The sequence below is a fragment of the Lissotriton vulgaris genome, chromosome 3_1 (assembly GCF_964263255.1).
Source record: "Lissotriton vulgaris chromosome 3_1, aLisVul1.2, whole genome shotgun sequence".
NCBI lineage: Eukaryota > Metazoa > Chordata > Amphibia > Caudata > Salamandridae > Lissotriton > Lissotriton vulgaris.
In genome coordinates this window covers 561,454,009-561,467,417 of record NC_141689.1, presented here as the reverse complement: position 1 = coordinate 561,467,417, position 13,409 = coordinate 561,454,009, and the positions used below count along the sequence as shown (strand labels likewise).

The 13,409-nt window shown below is 45.6% G+C and overlaps 1 protein-coding gene across 3 annotated transcripts in view; it reads right to left on the bottom strand.

Moving 5' to 3' along the window:
• Nucleotides 1–7,464: 7,464 nt before the first annotated feature.
• Nucleotides 7,465–13,409, bottom strand: part of ATG10 (autophagy related 10) — a 643,404-nt gene continuing 637,459 nt past the window's right edge. For all 3 annotated transcript variants that reach the window (XM_086960849.1, XM_086960850.1, XM_086960852.1), the window contains exons 7-8: nucleotides 9,332–9,453; nucleotides 7,465–7,783 (exon numbers count right to left, since the gene is read on the bottom strand). In XM_086960849.1, the coding sequence (XP_086816975.1) occupies nucleotides 9,336–9,453 (118 nt within the window). In that variant the 3' untranslated portion in view covers nucleotides 7,465–7,783; nucleotides 9,332–9,335. The remainder of the gene's footprint in view (nucleotides 7,784–9,331; nucleotides 9,454–13,409) is intronic.

Sequence of the window (13,409 nt, the reverse complement as noted above, 5' to 3'; positions counted from 1 at the left end):
CCGAAAAGGCATTTGACCGGGTCCACTGGACTTATTTTCAACAGGTCATCTGTCGATTCGGACTTGGGGACAGATTACAGAGATTGGTAAATTGTGTATACCACAGTCCACAAGCCTGCATCTGGTCAATGGGGCGGTCTCTCGTCCCTTCCAAATCGGATGCCGCACGCAGCAGGGGTGCCCTCTTCCCCCCCCCCCCCTTTTCGCGCTCTATATGGAGCCATTCGCCAAAAGGGTCCGCCAACTCCCTACGGTCACTGGGATCAGGATGAGGACAGGGAATATAAGATCTCTCTTTACAGGGATGATGTGCTCCTAGTTTTAACACACCCGTTGCTCTCTCTTCCCCCTCTGCTGGCAGAGGTGGAGGCTTCAGTACGGCATCAAGTTTTAAAGTCAACTCACAAAAGACTCAGGCTTTGAGCCTCACGCTACCAGCGGTAGATCGACACTTACTATCGCTTCACTTCCCTTTTTCTTGGGCTGCTACCCATATCACATACCTAGGGCTCAGGGTTTTTTCAACCACCACGAAGACGGTTCAGGTGAACTACACGGAGGCACTAAACAAAGTGCCCCTTGAACGGAGCAGTTGGAAGAAGCACACAATCTCCTGGCTGGGCGCGATTGAGGCCGTCAAAATGATGATTTTGCCCCGTCTGCTTTACATCATGCAGACGATCCCCTTATGCCCGCCACCCGCGACGTTGGCTCAAATGCAGCAACTCATCAACAACTTCATTTGGGGGGGGGGGGGGGAACACCACGCATGGCCCATTATTCCAAGTATTTGAGGCAGGAAGAAGGCGTCCTCGGGGTCCTACATCTCAGGTGCTACTACGAAGCTGTGCAATTACGATGGATTATCGAATGGTATCCATTAGAGTCAGAGAAACATTGATGTTTCATGGACAGGAGGTTGCTGGGATCCACATTTGGAAAGTTCCCTGGCTACCCAGACGTCATCGGCCGGTGGCATATATCTTTCCCCAGATCCTTCGAGCAACTATGGGGGTGTGGGACAGGATCCAGGAGAGGTGTCAACTGTCCTCGGCTGTCTCACCCTTGACCCCCTTTATAGGAAACCCAGATTTCCCCCGGCCCTCGTGCGGAACAACTACTAGAAATGGCAAGACGAAAACTGTAAGCGTAATGGCGACCTCTTTGATGAGCAGGGAATCCTGGATATCCTCAGGTTAGTGGCTCACTATGGGATCCCCAAGGATGTGCATTGGCAGTAGTTGGTGCTACACCACTGGGTCACACAGCCCCAGATCTGTTTGCATGCAGGTAGGCTCCTCACAAAATTTGAGATTTGGCTCATTACTCGCACTTCCAACAAATGCCTTCTTTTAGACATTTATGGCTTTCTCAACAAGGCAGGAACCCAGGCCAAATCCCCGGCGCAGCGTAGATGGGAGGCGGAACTGAGTCAGGAGTTCTCCCCAAGGAGTGGTTGGACATTATTTACAGGGCTCGGGCGTCCTCGTGCAGCACCTCAGGGATGGAAACATTTCTGAAAATTGCACACTATTGGTATTACACCCCAGTGAGGGTTGCTAAATGGAAGCCCCGAAGCAGCGACATCTGCTAAACCAATTGCGGACAAGAGGGTACACTATAGCATTGCCCTAAGAAACAGACATTTTGGGAGGCAGTTCTGCCCATAGTCGATCACATATATCAGACAGAACTCCCCAGATTTCCTAGTTATATCCTGCTGGGGCTACCCAATCCTCTTACATACCCTCTCCGGTCCTGTAGGGCGATCACTTTAGCACTGGGGGCAGCTAAGCAGGTTCTCCTGGAAAAGTGGGGCACAACCGCCATCCCATCCAAGTTAGACTGGCTACACAAACTGTGGGAGGTGGTGGGAATGGAACGGATTAAGGTGGGGGATCAACCACACACTGCCTAAATTCGATAAGACCTGGGGGTCCACAGTGGCTTACTTATCCTCAGAGTTCGTAGAGCTCACCTGCCCTCGCTATCTACTAGTCTTGCGATTCCCCACAACTCCCTAACGGACCCACCGCCTCCTCCGAAGGACACTCAGCCCTGGACCCCCACCGAGTCACATCATATGCTGTGGGTGGATACCTCCTTCTGTTTCTCTCAGCCTTTCCTTTGTCCTCTCTCATCCTCTCTTTGCTTCCCCCCCCCCTTTTTTCTTTAATAAAGGTTGCTTTTGAATAAGATTGCAACAAACTCAATAAAAACACCTTAAACCATAAAACCACATTTATGCTGCTCCATAAGTTTTCACAGGAATTGAAAGGAGTGAATGTTTGAGGCTGTAAATGAGTCTGCCTTTATGTCACCTTGTGTTACAGAGTGGGTTTTGGACAGCATACATTCATATTGAAGGTAGCCAGGCTGACAGTTGACTTTATTTGGTGGTAATATGATGTCAACAGATCAGCTATCTGAGCCGAATGATCACACCATTTCTCAATGTAATGAAATCGATGTAAATCAAATATCTTCAGAACTTTTATTTTCATGGGTATGGATGCAGTTTGTAATGGTATATTCCATTTCCATCAGGTCCCATCAGTTTAACCTCTTATGATGCCTCTGCTTGTGTCTAATATGACCTAAATCCAGCTTTGTCAACTTATGTAGTTTCTTTCTCACCTTTCGTGTTCTAGGGCTTCACCATTTGCTTACCACTTGTTAAAAGATCAAGTGGTTTACGATTACTGCCACCTTACACATTTATTTACCCCGTACAGTGCTTCACTGCCTTCTGGCTGGGTTTGCGAATCAAAATACCACATACGCTTCCATCCTTAGTACACAAACCAAGAGCTCTCTGAGGCTACCTTTATGGCCTTCAGGCTTTCCTTCAGGCTTTAAAAGAACCCTAAATGAATACATGAATCTGCATAAAATAGGAAGGAGTATCAAGATATATGCCTTGGAAACAATGTAATGTAATGTAATGTAATGTAATTGGTGTTTATATAGCGCGGGTTACACTCCAGGAAGCATCTTAGCGCTTCAGAGTGTAAGAGGAGCATGGTGGCTTATTTGTTCTTGTGGTGAAACCCTTGGTTAAAATGCTAGATCATATTTTTGCATTTTGTATTGGTTAAGGTGTAAATCCAGGTCTTAAGGGTTTTTCTAAAAATTGTTTCTGTGGAGATTTGCCGGAAAGGGGGTGGTAGTGAGTTCCATGCTCAGGACCCCAAGACAGCCAGGGCTTTACCTCCTCTGGTTTTAAGTCTGAACTTGGAATTGTCAGGAGATTGTCACCTTGGTACCTCCGACACCTGGAGGGAACGTAGCGTTGGAACATGCTTTCGATGTATTTGGGTCCTGTTTTGTTTACTGCCCTAAAAGTGATTAGCAAGATTTTAAAGAGCACCCTTTTATGTTTAGGCAGCCAGTGCAGGGTGTTCATGGAGATTGTGGCTGAGGTTCTTCTTTTCCAACCCAGCACTAGTCTGGCCGCTGCATGCTGCACCATTTGTAGTTTATGCCAGACTATCCTGTTAGTTCCTGCGTATATACTGTTGCAGTAGTCTATGCGAGATGTAATAAGGGCTACTGCCACCGTCTTTCTTGCGTCGAAAGGGATTAGATCGAAAAATGCTACTAGGAACAACAAATTGTGGTTTTAGGCAGCTACTGGTAATCTTGCGCCGATAAAAAGTAAAATTAGAATATGGAGGAAGGATTACAGTTTAACCTAGAAAGAAAATTACAAACAATGCAATGTCAAATACAACGCTCTTATTATAGCCACCAAATCAAAATTCTTTAGAAGAAAAAATAGAACAGTCAAACAACTTCTCTAAGGAGCTCTTTCGCACGATCACTAATTTAACTACTATTCCTAATCCCAATTTCACTGTAATCAGTAGTAATTATTTTAATGCCCCGGCACTTTTTTTTCAGAAGAACGTTCATGAGAGAACTTTCTGAGCTATCTGAGGAAAGAATTAGACAGTTGATCTTGACTACTAATTCAGGTTCCCACTTTTGAGCCCTGTCCCCCTTCCATAATTCAAATGGTCTTGGGTATAGTGACAAAACAACTTGCTACTATTTTTAACATCATGTTTCAATCAGGTATTTTTCCTGAAGATTGGAAGAAAGTCTTCGTTTTGCCACTTTAAAAAAATCTAATCTTGGTCCCCTAGACACTAACAATTATCGCCCCAATGCTGGGTTGCCATTTCCAGCCAAACTTGTGGATAAAACCACGAATGAACAGTTGACATCTTTCATTCAACAAAACAATCTATTAGACTGCTTTCAATTTGGATTCTATAGTGGACATGGCATAGAGACAGCCCTTATAGTTGCTACTAAGGAGATTCGTGCAACTCTGGATAGTGGCGGAAGAGCGGCCCTGGTCTTACTTGACCTCTACGTTTCATTTGATATGGTCGACCACATTCACGTGGTCGACGGATTAAACGCTTTAGAAGTTAAGGACAAAGCGATTGCATTACCTAAATCCTCCTCACCTCTAGAGTTCATTTAGTTCAGCTCGACGGACACACCTCTGAATCATATGTTTTACCATCCAGGGTTCCTCAGGGCTTCTCATTGAGCCCTTCGCTGATCAACATCTATGTTACTAGGCTGGCAGCACTCATCAGATCCTTTGGGTTCTCATTGGTTTCATATGCCGATGACACCCAGCTAATAGTATCCCTTTCCAATTCTTATCAAGGTATTGACTAATCCTTTCACAACTGTATGTCTGAAGTTAACGACTGGTTGGGAAAATATTGTCTCAAATTAAACTCGGCCAAGACAGAGGTGATGTTATTTGGCCATAACACCTCCTTATAGACCCCATCATGCAGGCCCAAAGATATGGGGACTCTTCCCGTCCCCAAGAATAAAGTCAGGAACCTAGGAGTCCTTTTGGACAATAAATTAACATACAAAAACCAGGTCAATGGAGTTATCTCTTCTTTTTTCATTCTAAAAACCTTGAAGAAAATTATAAATTTGATCCCTCATGACCTTCTTAACTCCTTGCGGGACTTAGCTGATCGTTACCCCTTCTGAGGTTTGTGCCATTCGTTTTCCCACTTTGACAGCAATTCGTGGCCAGCTAGTTAGTGTGTACTTTGCCTTTTATTAGGTTTGTTCGTAATTGTGTGCTGCTCCAAACCCACTCGACCGCAAGTTAACATTCTGGCTACAGTATTATCGCATTACCCCACACTTGTTAAACCAGGTTTCCCCACTTTGATTCACAACACCTTTAACGCGCCCTTTGCTCTTTAGTAGTTAAGCCTGCTCAGCTATTCTCGCGGACTCGTTTGTGCTTTCACGACCAAACTATAGAACTCTGGCAGGTGTATTATCTTATTTCTTCCGCACTCGAGATCCCTTTTTTGCATGGCACTCATTATAGACTGTGTGAGTCTATCTATTTGTTATCTATTAGTAATTTGTTTACTTTTTAACGTTTGGGCTCACCTTTATTTTTTTTTATTTGAGCTCACTATTGTTTTTCATTATTGCTTGGTCACCTCGTCTAAGGTATTTGATCAGCAAGGTTTGCGCACCATTTTGTTTTGCACTCTTTTCCCACTATCCTATCACCTTGCGTGGTTGTATAATCCATTTCATACTATGTTGGTTTGATTACCTTGTAGGATGCATTCCCTTGACGATGGGTCAGTCCCGAAAAGCATTGGGTTGATTGATTTACGTGATGATTGATCTACATAGTGTGATGGCTTATCACTGTATGTTATTTGAAGAATTTACTTCAATAAATGAAGATATAAATATGTCAAGGCTTGGTGATTGATTACTTGGCCAGAACAAGTTGAAGCATTACCCATAAATACAGGTGGATTTGGATATATACGCCTAAAATAATTCAGAGGAGTGCACAGTGGGGTTGTTTCTCCTCTTTGGAAAAACACATTTCTTTTCAATTTGTGTTGCGTCCTTGGTCAGTGGGCGATACCCAAGTGCACCCAACTAACAGTGAGTGTGAAAGTTTGTTCATTTTTCATTATACGTTATAGTACACTTACAGGAGTGCGATTGTCTACTTATTGGTAAAGTCGACACTTCCTATGATATCACGTGACAGGGTCAACGGGCATGCAATGTCACTTTCGCTACTCCTAGCATTTTGGTGAATCGATGTCTATGCTTATTGTGACATTTCAATGCCTTCTGTGTGGCACTTTGTGGGACACTATCAAGGGTTGAACAAAGTAGTCATGTCCGTATAGTGAGAAACATTTCAGGTATTGCCACCTTGTGCGATTGTATGTTTAAGAAATGAAGCATTTATTCATGCTCAGTTAACTAGGCCTCTTTTTCATGCATTATGTTGTCAATCTTAGTTTAGAACTAGAAGAATCTGTAGTGGACGGAGATGATATGCGCGACACAATGGATACAAATTTGGTGGCCACTTTAGGAGCTTGCCACGCCAACCTCTGACCCATCTCACAGGTTAAGCATTTTTTATAAACATCTATTTTAAGAGAAAGATCTCCTCCGCCTTCCTCGGACAAAATTAATTTCAAATACATATTTTTTCTAATGTTTTGTAAAGAATCAGTTGTGATTCGCACTCCAGATACTGTGAGTCATACCCATATGTCTTCTTTGTTGTACTGCAGAATCCCCAGTTTACATATGGAAGACGCAGTAGTGAGAGTAAAAGCAAAGTGCGCGACTTGGTTGAATCTCCCGGGTGCCCGTGGTCCTGGTATGATCCGTTACCAGGACCACGGGCACCCGGGTTCACGCTTATATACTAAGCATCCGAAGTTTAACTTCCTTAAAGCTCCCGAAATTCCTGTCCGATTCTACTCAGTCTGCAGTGATCATCCTAAATATCTTGCTATCACTTATATCGGTCAAGGGCCCCACCGGGTCGGAAGTATCACCGGCAGAGCGACCTCCAATATGTATACAGTAGCATCTGAGCCCTGAAGATTCGCGCAAGCGATGAAACACGTGTCGGCTGGCTGCTGTTTTACTGTCATGGGAATAAAGAACTGAAGATTTCAGTCCACACAAGATTTTGTCGTCCCTTTGCCACCTTACCTTTTATGACTTTTTGTTTATCCTACGATATAATTACAGAGTGAACTCTCAATTGTGTGTGCATAGAGTATTTGTTACAATAAAGTCTAAGTGTATTTGTTTTTCTGTGTGCTAGGGATTGCATGCGTATGTATGTATGGAATGTATTTGTGTGTGTGACTGAAACTGTGTGTGTACGTATGCATGTCTGCTTGTGTGTCAAGTAAATGTTTGTCCCGGGGAATGGCAAGGCCCAACGCACAGTGCTGGATTTAGTAGTTGGGCCTTACCACTTTCATAGTGAACCAGCCGCCCCTGCCTCTGAGGCCGTCCTCGGCACAAGGCCTCGCCCCTGTTAAGGCTCCGTCCCCTCCTCACATGGTGAAATATGTTTTTAGTTGACAGGTCTGCGCCTGTCATTTGTAAACAGAGCAAGCTGCTCGCGGTCTATTTTATTGAACTTGTTCAGTTGACTGTGACAGCCATTTGCACGATAGTTTCCAGTGGGAACAAGGTGATTTTATCAGAACGCGTTGGTCTATCATTATATGCAGGACCCTTGGCAAGTCTGTGTGTGCCGGCCAGCAGAAATTATTCTTTCTGAAGAGTAAAGGCATTTTGTTTCAAAGTGAAACAGTTTCTAGAGCACACACAGGTCGACCCAGGACACCGGAAGCACTGATGTTGGCAGCAGTCCATTGTAGTCGAGGATCTAGTCACAGCAGAGATGATCAACCACTGTGATCACTTCATGTACCTAAAGAAGAAAATATAACCACAAAATTGATATGAAGAAAGCAAAAAAAAATCAAAATACAATCATAGTACATCAAGGAAAAACTTGTTATATAGAATACAGTACTACCCTCTTTATCCATGTAGCGAAATGGATTGCTAAGTTGTGGTCAGAAGTGATAGAGTCGTTAAGGGAGTTATGGCTGAGCTCGCACAAGTGCAAAAACAACAATTGATGGTCAGAATGTTGCACAATGGCAAAACATTCACCCCAAGTCACAGATCTAGGTTTAATCCATCTTTATTTTGCTCACCACACCACCCCAGTACAGACATGACCATGTGCAAATCAGTCTTGACCCTGTGCCCCATGGGAACAGTCCAGCCCGAACTGCCAAGCCATGTCTTCCCTGGACCGGAATCAAGCATCCTAGGACCGGTTTCTGGCTGTCAGCCGTCATCAGCCAGGATAGCTTGATTCCAGTGGCATGGAGAGCATGGGACTCACGTCTGAGCATTCTGTCCATCAACTGTTGTTTTTGCATTTGTCACCCCGAGTGGGGATGGGTATGCTCAGACGTGAGTCCCGTGCTCTCCATGCCACTGGAATCAAGCTACCGGTCCTTGGATGCTTGTTTCCAGTCCAGAGAGGACCTGGCTTGGCAGTTCGGGCTGGACTGTTCCCATGGGGCACAGGGTCAAGACTGATTTGCATACGGCTGGATTCAAACTGGAATGGCATGGTGAGCAAAAAACTAAGGATTTAGGCCCAGATCTCTGTATTGGGGTGAATGTATGACATTGTTCTGCATTCTGTCCATCACCTGTTGTTTTTGCATGAGCTCTCACAAGGCCAAAACTATTACACTTCTATCTGGTAACCTTGTTTCTTTAAGACATGGCAGGCTCCCCATTGGCAGCTTGGTACAGGCAGTACGACTTTCCTCAGAGAAAAATGTATGTGGTACGTGTGCAACTACATCATATTAAACAACAGAGTACAGTAAAATTATGTTTACTAGTATTAAGCTCAGCCTAAGGTAAATAGTCTAGGCTACATTTCAATTCATCAACATTTTGCTCACCGTGCCATGACAGACTGGGGCCCACCATATGCAAATAAGTCTTGACGGACAGTGCAGCTCATAGTGGTAGGCCATATCCCCTCTGGACGTAAGTAAGCACATTTGTGTTCCAGCTTTGCCAGCCATAAACTGCTTTTTTTAGGGTGCACCTACACTGATATGCATAAAGATGACCCTGTTTACACTGGCATAGTGAGCAAAAATGCAATGAACTGCAATAAGGCCGAGGGTAATTACCAGGGGCTGATGCTAATGCAAGCATTCTAACCCATCACTTTTCGTTCTTAGCAAGAAAGATAAAAGTGTTAGACTAATTTAATATCCCTAGGCCATTTATCTGCAAAATATTGATAAAACAAGAGTTCATCTATACCAATGCTTTGCCACGCCTACTGCTAATCTCATATTAAAACTCAGTTTGTGTTTTCGTATTCATGAAAGTCATTAATAAATCTACAGTTTTATATAAAATGATGTATTCATACCACTTTAAGTCTCCCCGGAACATGTTTCATGGTCGGATATAGCCAGGGCGTAGTTCACAGGTAGGTTTATCCCCACAACAGGTCCTACTATACTCAGCCACGAGGTGATGTAGTTTACATATCTAAAAAAAGGTAGACAGTGCGAAGTGTTACAAACTGAGCGGGATGTTTCGATTAGCAAACACTGGGCTCAGCCAGTTTGGTGTCACATTACTACCTTCCCTACTTAAGAAAAACTAAATGTTATTTGCATAGCATACGATGTTCTTAAATCCACGTTTACAGTTCTGTTGTTTGAGCTCAAATGCTCTAAAAAATAAATCTACGATGTTTACAACCATTGATAGATTTGTCCACCAATGGGCAAACAATTCTATTGAAATATTCCGATCACTGCAGTTCTCGCCACCCCTGCACTAAAAACCACCTTCAATGCTATCAGCTGCCCAAGCACATCCCCAAGAAATTTCAGCACATCTTCCCATCCTTAGCGAACCGTGGTGGCCAGTGAGGCTGGAACAATTTTTAGAGCAGGGGTGCTGCCATCAATGTTACGTCACTCAAGTCACAGGGCCTGTGAAACATCAAAGCGCTATATGAAGGACAAGAGTAGCAAATGCGCCATGTCCAGTCAGCAGGAGTAGGAAGAGTTGTAGTATCTGTCCAGTGGTGCATGTTGAAGCACACAGTCCCACATATCTGAGTAAAACATCGGGTTGTAGGGTACTGCCATCAACAGTCAGCATATTTTCAACTGAAATGACCTTTTAATCTGCATCAGGCATGCAGTGTTACTGTCAAACCTACATGCCGCACAAACTACACTTGCAAAAACTTGATTTCTGCGCATATTTATCACATACCCATAGTGCCTTGGTTTCTTTTGATCCTTTAAAAAATATTTGTTTGCATCACACAGCAGAGTTAGGAAAAACACAACATATGCCTCATGTTCTCTTTACTTGTTGCTGATATATTTCGAAATATTCGCAAACGTTCATTGTGAGAAGTTGGCCTGGTATATAATGCTCACTAATTCTTAGTGATCACTTTGTACCATGCCAAGCAACCCTTATGATGATGGTTGTAATTCAACCTTGTAGACCAGTTATCCTAGTGGTAACGTGGACAAAGCAGTCTTAGGCTAAACTCTGAAAGGCATGTGAAGCCAGCTGTTATACCATACACAACCCCCTTGAATACCAAATGAAAGGGACACCACACAGATATATATTGAAAATATATATTGATTTATTAACTATAAAATCCCCTGGACTCTTTATGAGCACAGAAGCACAAGCGTTAAATCACAAGACAGTTTAAAATACACAAAAGTTGCACAATATGGATGAGCCCTAGGGGCCACCTAAACCATATACTAAGAAAGTGGTATAAGAGATACCAAAAGGAAAGGGAACAGGCCTAGGGCCTTGGGAATCGCTGGAGCTATTCGAGACTAGCAGTGACTAAGTCGGGAAAGGCCCGCGGGACTCGGGTGCAGTGTTCAAAGTGCACGCACTTTCCAATGTAAAGTCTATGGTGCGTAAAAAGTACAAAGTTAAAGAATTAGGAACCTTCCGAGTGACCTATGGAGCTGAAACTTAAGACACAGGCCCTTGAGATGTGTACCAGTGTAGGAACACCGGCGGAGCTGAGTTACCTCACCCACAGGAAGCGGGTGCACAGGGTCGAAGTAGTGTCGGGTTTCGTCACGCTGGTCGATGGTGCTTAGAGCTGAAGATGCTGCAGGCGGCTCGATGTGAAGAGTTCCGGTGGATCCAAGGGTGGATCTGAAGTTGTGAAGACCTGAAAACAGAGGGGACAATGTTCAAAGTCACTAGCCAGTGACTACCGTGGAACCAGATTGGAACCAGGCGATGTCGGGTGCAAACAGGCGTTGTCGTGTAGCTTCTCTCTGCAGCCACGTGGACACCGGGGGTCGAGGACGTCCAGGAGTCGGTCACGAGCTGTCCCACGCAGACTTCTCGCTGTTGGCGGTGTCGGCGACCTGATCGAAGCAAACAGGCCTTGGCTAATGCAAGCCACGCAGGAATCGAAAGATGCTTAACACTCGGACCAGCAAGGTCAGAGCGAGTGCTCCTTTTCACAGGAGCTTGGGTAGGTCTGGAGCAACCAGATCTGCTGTGTAGTTCGTCGGTTTCGTCGCCAAGATGGCCGCTGACCATGTGGCTAGTGGCCGGGATGGCGCGTCGAGTGGCACAATGCAAAAGGGCCCCACGCAGATCGTGGAGATGCTGGGGGGCTGATCTTCGGGGCAAGGGCTGCTCGATGGTGGGGGTTCTCAGTCCCCAAAGCACAACGTCGAGGATACCTCAGAAGCTGCGCAGTCAGCTTTTCGTGTGTCTTCCAAGAGGTCCGGTCCCACGTCACTCGGTGCCTCCACGGGTCCCTTCTTTGCAAGGACTGTGGATCGGGCTCTGAGAGGTCTGGGAGTCTGGTTCTTGTCAGGCTCTGGGCTCGGGCTCCGGCGGGAGGCGGCGGCAAAGCAGACGTCGAGTTGCTGGTTGGTGCCTGTGTTCACAGGGTGGCCACTCCTAGGCCACAAGGGAGATTCTCTTCAGTCTTCTGAGCAGCAGAATGTCGAAGTCCAGTCTTCTTCTGTATTTCAAGTTGATTCAGGATGATCTGCTGTGCAATGGCACTGCTCCCACTCTTATTCCCAATCTGAGGGGTGGATCACCTACTAGGTCCCTCCTCTGGGAGGAACCAGGAAGGGGGGCGGTTACACCCCCTTTCCTTTGTCCAGTTCCGCACCAAGCCTGGGTCTGGAAAGTCCCAGGACCGGTTTGGACTGGCCTATGCACGGGGACACCTTGTGTGCCCCGGGCATGTCTGATTCTATTCAGCCCTGTCCTACCCAATACACAAAACCCTGTCTGGGGTGGTGCTCGCACCTCCCAAGGCAGGAAACCCTTTGTCCAGGCCACCATCTGCCGAGTTTCGGTCAGCAGCAGGAGGCCAGACTCGTGTCTGTGGTGGCAGCATCCATTTTGTGATGCTGAGGCTCTGGTTAACTTTAACCGGGGTTAAGGCTACACACATGTCGTGTCCCTCTAGAAGGGTGGAATGCTATCCCCGTCGACAGAACTGTCGAGGGGATAGTATTCCAATTCGTATGACACCTTACTCGACATGTTTTGATAAAGCCAAACCAAAGATAGCATTTAACCGTGAGGATTATAATGCACTTAAGAGTATATGGTATGGCAATATCCCGGAACAGCTTAGGGAGTGGTTCCCGACAGCTGCAGACAGGCTCAGCTCATGCTAGAGCACCATCTCACATATTTCCAAGCACTCTGCCTCCAGGATTGATGAGGCCTTCCATAGGAGTGGCTGATAGGAACATATGTGTCCAGTTTAGGGTTAGGCACAGACATACTGTACCTAAGTAAGAGGTGATTACACCAACTTACCCCAGATGAGTGATCAGCCAGTTGTGTCAAATATGGACGCCAGGCCAGGGGTGGCACAATACATGCTGCAGCCCCTGGTAGGCCTTGGATACACCTATGCCCTGGGTACCTATGGTACACTGTTACAGGGGCCTATAAGGTGAACCAGTTCCAATTCGTAATGCACCTAAAGTGCATTGGCAGTAATTTAGAGAGAGAACAGCAGGCTGTGGGTCTGATTAGCAGGCCCGCAGCCACATTAAGTCATAAACCAGTGAAGCAAAAAGCAAACATTTGGGGTGACCATAGGATAGCAGACCCTACTCTCCTACATAACCCCCCCCCCCCAAACGCAGGGACATTAGACTAAACTTGACCAGTTGTGTCTTCATGTTCTAAGTGGAAGTACCTGGAGAGACCATCTGCGTTGCCATGGTCAGTCCCTGGGCAGTGCTCCACTGTAAAGTCCATCCCCTGTAGGGAAATGGACCACCTGAGTAGTTTGGGGTTTTCACCCTTCATCTGATTAAGCCATAAGAGGGGCTTATGGTCGGTCTGAATCTTGAAGTGAGTGCCAAACAAGTATGGTCTCAACTTCTTCAGGGCCCACACCACAGCAAAGGCCTCCCTCTCTATAGCTGACCAACGTTTCTCTCTGGGGG